Source organism: Ischnura elegans (assembly GCF_921293095.1).
Source record: "Ischnura elegans chromosome 13 unlocalized genomic scaffold, ioIscEleg1.1 SUPER_13_unloc_1, whole genome shotgun sequence".
Lineage (NCBI taxonomy): Eukaryota > Metazoa > Arthropoda > Insecta > Odonata > Coenagrionidae > Ischnura > Ischnura elegans.
This window is the reverse complement of record NW_025791657.1, coordinates 11,901,365-11,917,405: the sequence shown is the minus strand read 5'-3', so window position 1 is coordinate 11,917,405 and position 16,041 is coordinate 11,901,365. Positions and strand designations below refer to the sequence as shown.

General features: G+C 39.4%; 2 protein-coding genes across 2 annotated transcripts; both read left to right on the top strand.

Moving 5' to 3' along the window:
- Positions 1-4,573: 4,573 nt before the first annotated feature.
- On the top strand, positions 4,574-5,761 carry LOC124172068. Its single transcript, XM_046551474.1, has 5 exons — positions 4,574-4,819; positions 4,897-5,111; positions 5,218-5,421; positions 5,508-5,714; positions 5,757-5,761. Exons 1-5 carry the CDS (start codon positions 4,674-4,676, stop codon positions 5,759-5,761), a joined length of 777 nt encoding a protein of 258 aa, XP_046407430.1. The 5' UTR covers positions 4,574-4,673.
- Positions 5,762-6,772: 1,011 nt separating this feature from the next.
- Positions 6,773-7,847, top strand: LOC124172451. Its single transcript, XM_046551892.1, has 2 exons — positions 6,773-6,922; positions 7,486-7,847. The coding sequence occupies exons 1-2, from the start codon at positions 6,808-6,810 to the stop codon at positions 7,680-7,682; spliced, it is 312 nt and encodes a 103-aa protein (XP_046407848.1). The 5' UTR covers positions 6,773-6,807; the 3' UTR covers positions 7,683-7,847.
- Positions 7,848-16,041: the final 8,194 nt, after the last annotated feature.

The window sequence follows — 16,041 nt, the reverse complement described above, 5'->3', positions numbered from 1 at the left end:
ATGGCCCTCGCCTTTCCGTGTCGCAACCACCCAGCCAGCACAACGTAAGACACAGAGATAAGTTGAAAAGAGGGAATAGGGAAGTAGCTTACTAAGGAAGTGTCTTATATTTTTCTTATCCATGAGACCTCTGGCGAGTGAAATAGGTAATTGTGGAACGGACTGTTGGGCTGTTGGTTCACTTCTTCGAAGATGGGATCCAAGAGATTCACGAAAACAACGAGAATCACGTACACCACGAGAACAGCGACAACCCACGCCGATCACCACGTTTTTTAAATCACTTCCTCCGTAGACGCCATCTTCGGTGATACTAAGGACGCTCATCTGGATTGCTTTGATTTTTTGACCCTTGCTCTTTTGGACTTGCTCTTTCTTGCTTACTCTTTTTTGATCAGTTATCCGGATTAATTTGACCGTTGACGGTTTATTTGATAAATTGACCTTGCTCTCGTTTGGATTATTCTCATTTCGGTTCCGTTCGGTATCTTCTTGACTTAAATTTGACCCTGCGCTCTTGGACTTAACTCTCTCACGGTTTATTGCATTTTTGCTGCATCCCTGTGTGTATTTTCACCAGTGATTCAGTATTTAACTGACGTGGGTTTTTAGAGTGTTGAACTCTTATTTAAGCTCACACGTGGTAAGTTGAAGGGGAAGCACATTGGAGCAGTATTTCAAATTTTATCAAGGCTCTTCCATTTGTGTTCGTGGTAATCTTCGGAGAAATTTGCAGCGTGCGGTTTTACGGAGGGTAATCGGAGATATCAAGGAGAGGACTCTTCTGGCCACATATCTTCGCACCGCTCGTGTCTCAAGCTCCCGCGAAAGTCTGAGGTAAGTGTCGAATATTTTACAGATTATGTATTTGTATACCTATATAATATGACGCGTAATTTCAGTTTTTGATGGTATGGTGGGAGTGTGTTTGAAAATCACGTGGAATGCTGGGAATAATTATTCTATTTGGTAAACTTTTATTTAATTGTTACTTGAGGTTGGTAAGGCAAATATTTCCTTTCACCATGGCTGAAAGCATCAACGTACACCAAATGCTTGCATTCAAATTGAAACAGTGAAACCATCTCCACTTCTGGAATGATTAATCATCCGTCTTTTCTCTTCGGCCTTCGATTTTGATTTCGCTCTGTGATAGTGAATTAAATATGTGTGTAGCGAGAAGCGTCTTTCCGAGATTTATTTCGAGTGTCCATAGATTTATGTCCTGAAAGCAATCCATAACTTCCTTCACTAACTCTCTTGCTACCTGCCTCATAAATATTCAGTTAACAGTATAATTATTGTGTCGGGTTGTTCAGAATGTGAAATGAGTTAGAAATAAGTAATAATGAGTACCAATTGTAAGATTTGTGAAGATCCAAACGAAATAGGTCATTCGATTAAGATTTACTGTCACCGACATTCACAGTTGCAGCGTAATTTTGCTTGAACGGGATGTTTCGTAACTCGCTGAATATGCCTTTCCATATAACCACACATGTCCTTGAACCATGTCCTATAAGTCCTTAACCATGAACATGTCCTTTAAGTTACCTACGTGCTTCACCAATAATTGCAATACACACATTGTAGAAATAAATCTCAGAAAGTAGCTTTCTGTTGGCTATGGATTAGCGTATTTTTTCCCACAGTCACCGTAGTGAACAATTTGCAGTCTTTTGTTCAGGGTTGATTGATTTAAATCACTTTATTTTTATTTTAAAAAATCAGGTGATTTTAACCATAATGTGATCTATATTTTTGATTTTTAAAGAGTCAAGAAAAGGAAGCTGTGAGTATAATTTTGATTTTTATTTCTTAATTAATACAATGAATCGACAGTTATGAGCACAATGCTGGCTCTTAAATAGAAATGATACCGTAGGAATACATGTAACATGAAATTTTTAAAAAATGGCTTTGGTTAGAATACTAGTGTATCCATTGAAAAAAAATTGTTTTCTGATTTAACTCCTAAGCGTAGGCACCATACAAAGATGCAGAATTTTTTAAAACTTCATATGCTCTAGAATCGCATAATATAGCACATATGATACTTCCAATGGCAATTTTATATTATGGCGACGTAATTTTTAATTTGATACCATTCACATTTCCATAGTTCCCTCCCCTGATCGACTAAATGTTGTATTAAGTTTAGAGTATGTAGCCTCATATTGTTTCTGCAAACGATCATTCTCCAATATGCTGCCCAAATAGTTAGTTTTGCAAATAACTGAAATTTTTTGAATGGAGAATCATAAATTTCATTTATTTCAATAAAATTCGATTCAAATCAATAAAATCTGATTTTAAAAAATCATCAAAAATGATTTTGTTGAAATAAAATCAGATTTTTATCAACCCTGCTTTTGTTATTATTTGGGTAAATGTGGCACGTAGGTAGTAGTCTGGTAGAATGACAGTATATTTTTTTGTATCGGCAGGTTCGCCTTAAGCGGTTGATTCAGCAGTTGCCTCTTTCCTCTGATATCTTGACTACACTACTTCACTGCTGTTGCGTCAACGATGCCGAATCGTAGGTACAAGCCGTACAGTGAATGTTCGGGAAGGCATAAAAGACACCTCTCTTCCGCAATTCAGCATAGTGACAATGACGTAGACAGTGACAGTGAAGTCCTTGATGAATTTGAACCTGCTGAGAGTTTAGGGGGAAGTAATTGTAACCCCACTGACATTGAGGACGATTCTGGTGACCTTAGCCCTGGGGAGGAAGCTGCAAACGGAGGCAGTGATTTCTCCACGTCAGATTCGGAGTTAGACGATAATTTCGATCTGGGAGAATTCCGAAAAGGTCTTTCAGAATGGGCAAGTGAAGGAGTTTCAATGAGGAAATGCAATGAGTTATTAACGTTGCTGAAACGACATCACTGTTTCACGTACCTGCCCTCAGACTCCAGAACTTTGCTGAAAACGCCGCGTAGCTCTATTGTCAAGCACATTGGTGGTGGTACTTACAGCCATATAGGAGTGCAAAAGAACTTATTGCGCATAATCAGAGAATCTCCCGATGTTCGTGGCATTCAAGTCTTAAGACTCCAGTGTAATGTCGATGGCCTTCCTCTTGCAAAGAGCTCCAGCAGTCAGGTGTGGGTTATTTTGATGTGCTTGGAAGACTTTCCGGTAATCCCACCTTTTCCTGTGGGCATTTTCCATGGCAATGGTAAACCCACTTCGTGCTCTGAGTTTCTGCATGACTATGTCCAGGAGATGAGGGAACTTAAAACAAGTGGCATCAATTGTGACGGTGACGATTTTCGTGTTGATGTCACATGCTATGTTTGTGATGCCCCTGCTCGTGCATTTGTTGCCCAAATCAAATCACACACGGGATACTCTGGTTGTGGCAAGTGCACTTCACAGGGGGAATATGTGGAAAATAGAGTGGTGTTCGATGAACTTAGTTCCCCTCTAAGGTCTGACGCTACCTTCCGCCTAAGGTTAGATGAAGACCATCACATTGGGCATTCCCCACTGTTAGACATTCCAGAGGTAAAGATGGTTTCACAATTCCCGTTCGAATATATGCATTTGGTGTGCCTAGGGGTTATGCGCAAGATGCTTCTAGCTTGGGTAAAAGGGAGTCTCCTTGTTAGACTACCAGCTGCAAAAGTGGCATCTTTGAATGAGAGGGTAGCTGTCATCACTCAAGGTGTACCTGCAGATTTCTCACGGAAACCAAGATCTTTGGTTCATTTGCAGCGGTGGAAAGCTACCGAATTTCGTACCTTTCTCCTGTATACTGGGCCCTTGCTAATGAAAGATATTGTAAACATCAATGTTTACAAACATTTTTTGGCTCTCCATTATGCCCTAAGACTGTTGGCCAGGAATGATTGCCTTGTTAATTTAGATTATTCAAAATCCCTCCTTCAATACTTTGTGAAGAAGTTTGGTGTATTGTACGGCCGGCAACATCTATCATATAATGTGCATGGACTACTCCATCTGGCAGATGATGTAAGATTACATGGGCCTGTCGATAAATTTAGTGCTTTTAAATTTGAGAATGCACTAGGCAAAATAAAGAGACTGGTGCGGAAGCCAAACCTTCCTCTTCCTCAGATTGTGCGACGCATTGAAGAGGCATCTTTGTTTAATCATCGTATAAGGGAGTCAAAGACAAGGCCTCATGCAGGCTGGCGGATCCCAAGAGTTCTCCCTTTTGGTTTGCAGCCTCCTTGTTACAGCAAATATGAGTTAAACTCATTACTATTTTCAGACCAACAACCAGATAACTGTGTGGTTACTGATAGCGGTGAAATTGTTATTATCACTTTAATTGCCACACAAGGAACTGAAGTGCAAATTGTAGGAAAAGCTTTCAGTGATGTTACTAGCTTTTATGAAGTACCTTCTTCATCCAAGAATGTGGGAATATATGTAGCTCGGGGATGGACAGCATCACGTTTGTGGCCAGTGAAGAGTATTAAAAGGAAGGCAATGTGTATCCCCTTACTTGATGAATCTGATGGCCAATCTTTTTATATTAGTGAGCTCCTCCATCATTGATGTATAATGATCATCAGTGTTGAGTGCAGTTTTCCGGCAACTACAGGTGTTCATCTTTAGTGAGCGAAGACGGTTCATAAATTCTGCTTCCACCCCACATAGTACTTTCCATTGTTCTGCAGAATACTGATGGGGTGGACATGGTTTCCATTTTCTATAATCTTCCTTGGATGTTAGCTGCTCACCTTCACCAATACCTTTGCCAAATTCCCGGAAAACTGCACTCACGGACATTGCTGGAGAAACCTTCGCAGGATGATCGTCAGCATTGCCCTTTGCATTTTTGGTAACTGAAACTGTATGTTGTCTTGCCTGTGTTTTTTTTATTTTCTATATTTCTTTACATACAATATTTTCTTTCAGGATGCCATTTGTGGTGGCTGAGTTTTTACCTCACCGGGATTTCAAGGACGTCACTGTCCAGACAATTCCAGCCTGCTGGATAGTTGGTGAGAATGTAACAAGGTACCCACCCCCTGGGTACTCCTGGGCTGCAATGAGCAGACTGATCCATAAAGAGGTTGCTCCCAAGGACAACTGGGAAATGCTGGGGGTGAAGTTTGTTTCCCCCACCTTTGGTATGTATCTGTGTGTAGTGCTTACTTTTCATTATGAGCATGGTTTTCGTCATGTGCATAGATTTCCACTTGAACCATAAATCTTTTAATTAAAAACTTTCCACAGATTCTTATTTGGAAGCAGTGAGTGTAGAGCGCAAGGCTGCTGAGTGTAGCGACACTGACCTTGAGGTGGTATTGGAGAGCATGGCTGGTGAGGAGAGGAAGCGGAAAAGGAAAACTAAAAATATCCGTTACCCAAGCGAGCCCATCACTGATACGAGTGTAGACGAAGATAATGGTTGGCTTAGTGATCCTCCTCATTCGCCAGGTACATATATCTTTAAGAGATAGTTGATAGGTCTTTGTTAGACCTGTTGCACTTTATTGAAATGTTGCATTCACCTCTTTCGCCAGAACGATCAGTGGGTGTGCATATGTCCACTTCGTACGGGCCTGGTGTCCCTGGGAGAAGCCAGTTGCCTAGGCCTCATCCTAAGGCTGCGGTTGGAGCCATAGCAAGATCTGTCACAGCATCTTCATCCGAGCCTGGTGTTCAAACAATGGGTGCAAGAAGGGAGCCAAAAAACCCACTTGGGATGCAATACAGCTCAGCTATGACAAGTAAGTTGCCTTGTTGTTTATGATTCTGCTTTTGTTTGTAAGGATGAGGTATCTTTATGGGATGTTTATTCTTATATCTCATCAAACTTCTTTTCTTATACATTAGCCACCCATAGGAATACTGTGGCCAATCCTTCACAAACTCACCCGGTGGGATTTATCCCAAAGAAAAAGGCAACACCAAAGGGTAATGTGGTGGAGCAACAAGCCAGGGTAGTGCGGGCAGTCGTGGAGTCTCCCAGTGAGTTCCCTGTTTTGTTAAGGACTCTGTTTTTTTTTCATCCAGGTGTTATATAAGAATAGTGTCTACGAAGTATTTCTTATTCATTGATCTTCTCTTCTTTTCTTGTGCATTAGCAATCAATAGGAACGTTGCAGCCAAGGCTAAAGTTGCAGTGGGCCAGCCACCGGCTGCAGCTGTTGTGCAGCAGGTTAATGAGGGCATTGGTGAGTTGCCCAACCTAGGCTGCCGCACAGAAATGGATCCTTTAGTAAAGGGTAAGGACTTAGTGAAGTGAAACGAAGCCTATGTCAGTCAAGTCCGCGTCATGTATTTCTAAAATGTATGACACAAAATTTATTTTATATTTCAGATATGTTTAAAGACATCAACATGCAACTGGCTGATATTAAAAAACAATTAACATCCATATCAAAGACCATCACCAAAGATGGCTTAGCTGTGAGTGAGAAAATAGATGCCCTGTCGTTGAGACTGCAGAGTTTACCTCTGGCTAGTACTGATGATGGCACAACTGCTGGTGGCAGTTATGATATCGGTAACAATGAATTGGAAGAGTGGCACTCTCTTCCATGCCAAACAGTGGATGAGCTCAGGATGGTGGAGGTGGAGTTGGGAAGAAGTGTAGACTACAGGAAGTTCCTGGTAGGTTTACCAAATGCTTTTTGGACATCGCCTTTTCTATCTTGCCACATGCTGTTAGCATTGGGGGCTGCCGGTCATATGGTACACTAATATGTATGATCTTATGTCTTACAGTTTCGATACTTGAGGGATCGCTCCACAAACATGTTAATGAGGAATGTCACTTATCAGACATTATCTGGGGCACTGAAGAAAACAGTGAACGATATGTGCTCCTTACTCATGACGAAGGAGATGAGCATGCTATTTTGTATGAAGGGGAGGGCTACAAATAAAATAGCATTCGAGAGGGAATTCGTGAATACCCTCAATGTGGTATTTGGTAAGTTTCCATTAGTTATTATTATTATACATAGCTGAAAGTAGGCAATTGACTGGTGGCAGCATTAGATGTACATGAATAACAAATGTGTACATACCAAGTTTCTATATAATGCAAAGTTAAGAAACAATAGATATTTATGGTTAAAATAATACACTAATTCTAATCTCATACTTCTAATGCTTTAACTTTAATTTTCCCAATAAACCAATTTCAAACAATCCACTAAATACATTAATTCTAATATAATACAACTAAAAAATGAATATTGACCCAATTTCACTCTCCCTTTTAAACCAATATGTAATTACTCAATAAGTGATGCACACTTCTTACTAAAAACAGGTCGAACCCTGGTCATGTAGGCCATTTTTTTGTTTCTTTTTGCTCCCTTTTATATTCTGCATGACCCAATGCAGGGTTATAAATGATCTCCCTACCACCTTATCAATATGCACTCCCCAATCAAGATTTGATGTGAAATTAACAATGTTGTAACTTCAGCAGTTTCTTTTCTTGTGTTGCATGTTACCATTGACTGACATGGAATTGTTATTTCACAGATGTAGTGAGAAGTAAGGGTGCTGTTGGCCAGAGCATGGACCTGGCATCAGTATCGAGGAGCATGGGGGAGTGGTTCCGTGTGTCGCGGCAGAGAGTCTACGGCAAAAGCCGTATTCCTGTTGCTGAAGCTGCTATTGAGGCCTATTGTGAAAGTGAGGAGTACGAAGAGAGTGACATCCAGTATTTTTCTGAATAAAAAAATTTTAAACAAAGTTTTTTCACCCTTTCTTTTGTATATTGCACCTTTCCAGTGTAAAAATGTCCCATAGGTTCTGTTTCAGTGGCTCCCCAGGGTTTCCTGTTATAGTCATTGGGATGAGTTGAGGTAAACCAGAGTATTCCAGAGTCGTTTCGCCTGTGTATTCTGTATCGCTTGCCAGTAGGGGAAGTGGTTAGGGTTGGTCCTTCCTCCTTCAGAGATCTAGGCATGCGGTTAATTGTGCATTCAAATCTGCCGCCGAAACCAGGACGCTATAAGATATTAGTATTCCTTTTCGCTAACAGATGGCGCCACCAATACATCACCGTCAGTTTGCGTGTTAGTATGGAATTTTCCCACATGTGGCGCTACTGTACGAAAGGAAGTGTCTTACTTTTCCTGAGGATATTTGACGGCATTCCTTACCCAAACGTCCACGGAATCTTACCCTTGACTTACATAAGTTCCTTAGCTCACTATAAGCTCCTTATCGGCTTTTTCCGTAAGAAAACCATAAGATACGGATAACTCACTTACTTTTTGCTAGCTGGGCAGTTTTTCACAGAATCAATTATTACTTTGTCCGTAATGTTTTCATTAGGGAAATTACCTCTAACACCGCCTATAGCAAAGAGATAAAAGTAAATAATCATAACATCCAAAAAAAGGGGCAAGTACATGATAGTTAATCTTTCAAAAAGACAAGGTCCACTATGTGCACTTAGCACAAATTATAATAATAGTCTTGTGATTTCAAGTGAAGTATTTACCTTGTGCCTTTTTTCCTTGTGCTTTCAGAACATCATCTATCATATAATTTCAACGTTTTATTCATCCATTTCATTTCACATGTTTGCCTTTCAAATCTACTATTTTCTCGAGGTTATTGATATTCGATAACTTTCACGTCGGTTTGTTGAGACAAAGACAAAAGTTATGCTGGCCCTATTGCCAGCGTCCTCAAGTCGAATATTTACTGCTACTACTTGGAAGATTTACAACGGTAATTTTTTATCTTCGACCTGAAGAAGCTGGCGGTAAGCTCTGCGAAATTATTGTCTTCGCCACAACAAACCGACCTGGTAGAAACAGAAAACAAAGAATTTCATCACACACCGAGGTAATCGATCCATTAACACATTTTCACAATAAGATGCCCGTATTTAAGATTTAACGTACCTATTCCCGTCTCTTACATTTGTTTTGTTGTTTTTTTGCTCTTAAATTAGGGCATCGAAAACGTTATTAGAATATAAAAAATTTCGTAGCATAAAAAGCGTGGTTAGGGCCGAAGAAACGTAATTGAAACTGCATGAAAACGTTCTGATGCCACATGAAAAGGCATTTAAAGGCCTACGTCTTTAAACACGTGTTTATGGTCGAGAAAAAAATGTTCTCGGGCGGACTTAATTACTTACTGTTTCAGTACTTTTTTTTAGCTGTTTTTGAAACGCTTTCATGAGATTTTTGTGCTCTCTGGTATGTTAACGAATATGGTCAGCTATTAATAGTACGCGTACACTTACCTTTAAAAACTTCCGTCGAAATCTGGCGGAGGAGTCCAGCAAATGCGTCACACAGAATGAACTAGTGACAGCAGTTTAAAATTCACTCGCGAAAAACGAAGTGATGAATATAGTTTTGTCGCACTAGCCTCAATAACTGACACTCGCAAAGACACTAGTTTCGAAAAACGTGGTCACTCGGATGTCAAGTCAAAAGTAAAACCAGTAAAACTGCGAAAAAACGTTTCCCAGCTTTCCCCCTTTCATGACGGTCGCGGGTGTACGACGTCTTTGTTTCGGGACCCAATACTGCGGGGTTTAGGCTTTACCCTCGGAGTCCGGGAGCAACTACCCTGACCCTTCGCCTTTATTATCCCTCTTAGGGGTAAAAGGGACCGCGGTCATGCAATTGTTTATCCAGTCAGTTTTCTAAATAAATATTTGTTCTTTTCTCAATAAATATAAACTAAGAATTGAATTCTTTGTCTTTTGAGCAGCGTTTACAATTTTTAAACGAAATTTTACGATAAATATTAACTTATATTTCGAGTTCTTTATAAACATCAACATGGAAATTGATGCTGCATTAAATGCGTTAATATTGACCTTAGAACTTCGTTTAAAATTTGACAAGGCTCAGAAGAAAACGAGGAATTCAATTCAAAGTCTGCAATTTACGTGCAAGAAACAATTGTCCATGTGCCAAACACATATAAGCAACCCATGAGTTGACCTCGAACCGATGACACTGGTAGGGTCGTAAATCCGGAGAGGAGGCTGATGGGATGGGATAGTGTATTCATAATATACAAATTATTTGGTTTTAGAAATACCGGTTTAGACGAATGGCAAGGGTCAATTTTATCCTCATTTGAAAAAGGCCAGATTGGCGCCCATGAGATTCCACTCCACGTGACGTCACAGGTACCTAGTTTCTACAGAAGAGGATAGGAGTTTTACATCGCCTGTAATTACTGATGCATGCATGAGGCACAGAGCTCAGGGAAACACATCTTAATAATCACCTATTAAAACTGGCTAACGTCGGAAAGTTTTATTCGTTTGATAAGGCATTAATAATCCTTATTTAAGCCAAGCGCTACTAGCTATCATGGTACTCAGCTACCTGCTAGCATCCTGCATCATATCAGCGCTCAGATCCTCGCCCCAAGGTCACCTCACTTGCGGCAGCGGGAAGCAGAACGACGTCACGTGTAGTTTTTCCCGGCATTCATACTTAGCCGTCGCGTTTTCGCGCGCTTGAAAATTTTCACTTTTCATTTAATCGCGAAAAATAGATATCTTCATATAAAAATCTAAAAGCGTGAAGTACGTACTCAAGGAGTAATAATCTTTCGCTTTAGGCAATAAAAAAATAATAGGAAACCACCCTATTCAACATTAAATGTGAGGATATATGTCATGGGGTGAAAGGGGGTAGTCTGTTAAAATCCTATTTCATTTTCCAAGGGATATGTTTGGCAAAGTACTACAATAAAAATTGTAGGTAAGTCCATTAACAATATCTGGTGTACGGCTTGGTATTTCTTGGAGATAAATATATAGGAATGAATGAGGTAAGTGAAAAATAGGGATGGTCGGATCGGATACCTCGGATCCAAATATCGGTGGATATTGCCCCTCATCGGATCCAAAGTCGTGGAAGACATCGGATCTGGTTCCGAAATGTCAAGTAATAGCGCGTCAGTGAATGCAACGCATAAGGGTGGAAAGAGCTCCGATTCTCTCTTCGACTGCGCCATCGCATGCGATTCTTCTCCTACGCCACTGGTCAGTGAATCCGAAGAATTTTCGTATTTTCATTTTCAAACCCAAGCGTAACAGTTTAGGTCCTGAGCAAGTAAAGATATTTAAAAACAACTTGAAAGCCTATAAAAATGATTTTTAATTTATAAAAATATTAAAATGTGCATGAAAATCTAAAAAGCATTCCTTCGATTATCGTACCCAGAATAAACTTGAATGATTACTTCGTTTAATAGCAGGAATTGCAGGAAAATGCATTTGGATCCGAAAATATCCGATCCGAAAGATCTGGCTCCGAAAATCAAGGATCCGTTCCGGATCCGAAAAAAAATCCCTCCCATCCGTACATCCCTAGTGAAAAAGAAAGGATTTAGCACGTTTCCTACGTAGTATATACAAGATGTTGTTTGAGTTTTCTTTGGAAGTTGAGAAAGGCAAATTGATGCAACCTATTCAGCTCGTGTGGGTAAAAAAATGTAAGAATGACTGATTTGGTCATAAGATGGTATGACATTAATTATTAATGAATTGATATGGCTAATGAGCATTTAGAGTTCGGAGATTTACTTATTATTATCTTTTTGTGACTAAAGTGACCTCTCATCCTTTAGATAGAAAAAGATTCGGAAGGCACTTTAAGCAAGAGAAGCCTTCTGTTCTCTGCGTGTTCTAATGCGTTGCCTTCAACGGAAAAAATCGTGATTTTTATAGCCTAAGTGCTGTTCGTAGCCAAACACAGGTAATGCACTTTTAAGCCGGTATCGTCTGTCGCTTCTTTAGCCATCCTTCATCTTCCTCGGCTCCTGAAGGATAGATTTCAGTTCGAGATACGTCTGAAGGTCTCCTTCAGCGCACTTTGCTTGTGAAGGACACCTCGTCAGCGTAGGTTGGTCTGGCCCACCCTTCACAACCATTTCATCACTTTAAAGATTTTTAAACATGCCTTACATAAAAAATAGATTGGTAGAGAAGATTTTGTTATTATTTGTGATGGCAATAACTTTTAATTTTATTTACGTTTATTTTTCTGTTTATTTATGCTTTAAATTGCAATGTTATCCGTTACATTAAAGCTGTTAGGAGATGTTTGTGTATTTCGACACATAAAAACCTTAATCAGAGGTGGTGAATTCTTCTCGGGTTTCCATCCGGGTGAGCTCCATCTCCATCGCTGCCGACGTTTCGATAGAATCCTTTTCTATCGTCATCAGGGCCGATCAGGGCGTTCATCGGCCCTGATGACGATAGAAAAGGATTCTATCGAAACGTTGGCAGCGATGGAGATGGAGCTCACCCGGATGGAAACCCGAGAAGAATTCACCGCCATCATACGCCGGGAAAAAGTGAAATCTTACTTAATCAGAGGTATTCCTCAGGTATAATCGTTCGCAATCATGTTGAATGGCATGTGATAAAAGTCGTCATACTAGACCCAATCCATGCTAAGTATATCACCCAGCACGCTAAAAACCATCTCTACATCGATGTCTCATGTAGTTTTTATCGGACTGCTGTGGCCATTTCGGTAACAATTACCAAACCAGTTTGGTTGATGTCATGCATGCGAACCTCGTCGGAGGAAATGAAAATCATAATATTTTCCATCGAATTTACGTGATTTTTTAAGTGCCACATTAGTAATATATTGCCTGAGAAAACTGATTTGAACTAATATAAACATGTTCACCGAGCACGGTAGGTAATGTTTTCATTTCGTGATCGTGTGTGCTGAAATTTTGTCTTGCGAAGGGATGGTATGTTCTAAAATCATTGATTTGAGGGGTAATTTGGCATTTATATGATTGATTTTTGGTTTATTAATGCATTTAAGCGTGCATGATAAACTCTCATGATATTCTCGTTATAATTAGTTAGCGGAAGCTAGCATGTTTGCATCATCACTCATGTAAAAGTGCTTAATAGTTTGATATGATACAGAATAATGAATTTTTATGCAAACGAATATTTTAATGCATCTTATGTGTTATGATGTTGGTTTACATAATTGGATTTTCTTTTTTCTCTTGTCGTGACCTTTTCTAATTAATGATTGAATAATTCCTGGAGTATAGGTCATGCGATGCAAAAAGTTTTTCTTGCCAACGTTTCGGCTTATTTTAAAACCTTCATCAGGGCCATGAATGAAAAAAATGAGACGACAATAATATACAATATTGATACATATATGAAGGTTACAAAACAGTTTTTTACAATAATACATTTAAAAAATGAGGAAGGAATACACTAGAATTTTGACATAAAAAGTATAAAAATCCATTTTAATGTCAAAATCCTTCTCATTTTTAAAATTATATTATTGTAAAAACAACTTTTTTGTAACCTTTATTTATGTATCAGTATTGTTTATTATTGTTCATGACCATCGTAAGTTGGGCAGCATTATGCACCGTTTACACAACGATCGGCGCAACGTTGATCCGTACGCGTGTAACCTCAAAACGTCGCGTCGTTTAAACGCGCAGAGTTACCATCGTAGGCCTTAGTAACACTGCCGAACTTACCTACACAACCATCGTCGAGGGACCTCTATGGAGCTTACGATGGTTAGCGCTAGTGCGCCAAGAAAAAAGGATTAAGGAAATGAAGATCGATGCATAGTCTTTCCATTTTTATCCAGCCTTCCCGCCTTTTGAAGATAGAGGAAAAAGAAATGGAGGGAGATAAAGGGAAAATTTTTTCTGACGGGGAGGTGGAGGTTCTACTCGCTCTCTTCTCGGATAACGATATTCAAAGACGGTAAGTTTATTGTACAATATTTGTGGGTATTTAGTGATTTTATTTTAATCGCTACTTAAGACAAATTGTGTTGAGCACATGGTGTCAATTTCTGAAATACTAATTTGAAGTAGTGTGCTTGCATGTAGAATGCTGCGATGGTTGTTTGGAAAATGATTTACCACTTGTACAAAGTGGATAGAATTGCTCCATTCATGTTAGCGTCTTAGGACATCAAACCGTAAAATGCTGAGTGCCTCATTGATATTCTGAATTGATTGATTCCCTACCATTTTTCCGAATCGTTTTTTCTGACGACCTTTTTCCCGAATTTTTTTTTCCAAATCCATTTTTCCCGTATAACCTTTTTCCCGAAAGCTTTTTTCCCGAAACCCTTTTCACCGAAACTTTTTTTACCGAACACCTTATTTCCCGATTGTATAAAAAACAAGCTATTTATCGTAAAATTCAACAAGTGGGACTCCAAGTCCCTTACGATGACCCAACAGATAGAACCCTCAAAACGACAGTTAATATGATGGCAGCTTTAACGTTTGTTCCAGTTGAAGACGTTGAAACAACTTTCGAGCTAAAAAAAGCAGGTTATGCAACACCAAATAATGCATCTGAAGGTTGGAATAACCGCTTTAGGTTACTTGTCGGGAAAAACCACCCGGAAGCCAAAAAAGAAATTGTACGACATGCACGAGAGGCTGAAATCGGTTGTAGAAGAATATGAAGATTACAAGAACGATAGGAATTTTCTTGAATTTCTTAGAGCTATCGCGCGTAATATAATTTTCTAAAAAAATGATATATATGAAAAATATGAACTCATTTTTATACAATCGGGAAATAAGGTGTTCGGTAAAAAATGTTTCGGAGAAAAGGGTTTCGGGAAAAAAGCTTTCGGGAAAAAGGAGTTTCGGAAAAAACGATTCAGGAAAACGGTCGGGTACCGAATTGATTACGTGTTCATAACGCAGGGATTCATTCGTAAAAGGTTACTGTTTGATCTACCCTTCGTTAAGTGTCTTGGTGAAAAGCAAAGCGTAGCAATGTGTTTATCTTTCGTGTTCTAAGTAAACGACGAAGAGAGGTGGAGGTGCTACTCGCTCTTTTCTCGAATAATATTGTTCAAAGAAGGTAAGTTTATTGTACAATATTTGTGGGTATTTAGTGATTTTATTTTTTTTAAATTAAGTAATTTCAATCGCTACTTACTACAAATTGTGTTGAGCACATGGTGTCATTTTTTTGAAAGACTAAGTTGAGGTATGGTGCTTGCATGTAGAATGCTATGATGGTTGTTTGGAAAATCTTTCCCCATATGTACAAAGTGGATAGAGTTGCTCAATTCGTGTTAAAATCTTAGGTCATCAAACCGTAGAATGCTGAGTGCCTCATTGATATTCTGAATTGATTACGTGTTCATAACGTAGGGATTCATGCGTAAAAGGTTACCATGTGATCTACCCTTCGTAATGTGTCTTGGTGAATAGCAAAGCGTAGCAATGTGTTTATCTTTCGTGTTCTAATTAAACGCTGAAGTGTATGTTCTTACGCTCTCCAGGGGATGTGCCTACGTGAATTATGTGTATCCTGAAAGAAATTACGGTCCTACACTCAACTATCATGGGTTTCATCTTTTTCCTTGTTCCTCTTCCTATATTTTCGGTGTCATTGTTATGACTTCCTAGTTGCTGCATAGGCTTTGAAGTTTCTTTCCTTCCTAACTAGTATTGGAACAGAAATTTTCATTCTTATGAAATGATTTAAATTAAGTTTTTCTCGTCTCGGAAAACTTCTAATCAGAATATCCTATTGAGACCAAAATATTCGTTGCAAAGTAGTTGATCACTTCTTTTACTTTAAATAGGTTGCAGAGCAATCAGAGGAGCCACGCGGGAGTGTGGGTGGAGCTGGCGGAGCGGCTGTCAACCCTAGGATACCCAAGGTCTGCCAGCCAGATTAAAGATAAGGTTAATAACCTGAGGCGGAGGTACCTAGGGTTGAAGCGGGGGATGAGGTCAGGGGACTATCCGCCGGAGTGGGTGCATTGGGATGCACTCCATAAGCTTTATGCCACTGCTCTGGCGGGGACTCCTGAGGCAAGGATGGACTCCCTAATATCATCGTAAGTACTAACTCATAGCATGTAACATGTGCTTCAATCACGTAATCACCTCAATGTTGCTTAGAGATATCACTCCAGTGGTAGCTTTTCATTCCTTTTAAACAATAGCCTCAATGGGATGGGAAATATGTAATGTGAATAAGTTTCTTGTTGTGAGCTAAGGCATAATTGAAAGATGCAAATCATCTGACTAATATAAGTGAATGCTTGT

Excerpts from the sequence above, each read along its gene's own strand:
- LOC124172068 (XM_046551474.1), top strand. The coding sequence starts at position 4,674 with ATGGTTTCCATTTTCTATAATCTTCCTTGGATGTTAGCTGCTCACCTT. Across the intron at positions 4,820-4,896 it reads CATTGCCCTTTGCATTTTTG|GATGCCATTTGTGGTGGCTG; the intron begins GTAACTGAAACT and ends ATTTTCTTTCAG. Across the intron at positions 5,112-5,217 it reads GTTTGTTTCCCCCACCTTTG|ATTCTTATTTGGAAGCAGTG; the intron begins GTATGTATCTGT and ends AACTTTCCACAG.
- LOC124172451 (XM_046551892.1), top strand. The coding sequence starts at position 6,808 with ATGTGCTCCTTACTCATGACGAAGGAGATGAGCATGCTATTTTGTATG. Across the intron at positions 6,923-7,485 it reads TACCCTCAATGTGGTATTTG|ATGTAGTGAGAAGTAAGGGT; the intron begins GTAAGTTTCCAT and ends GTTATTTCACAG.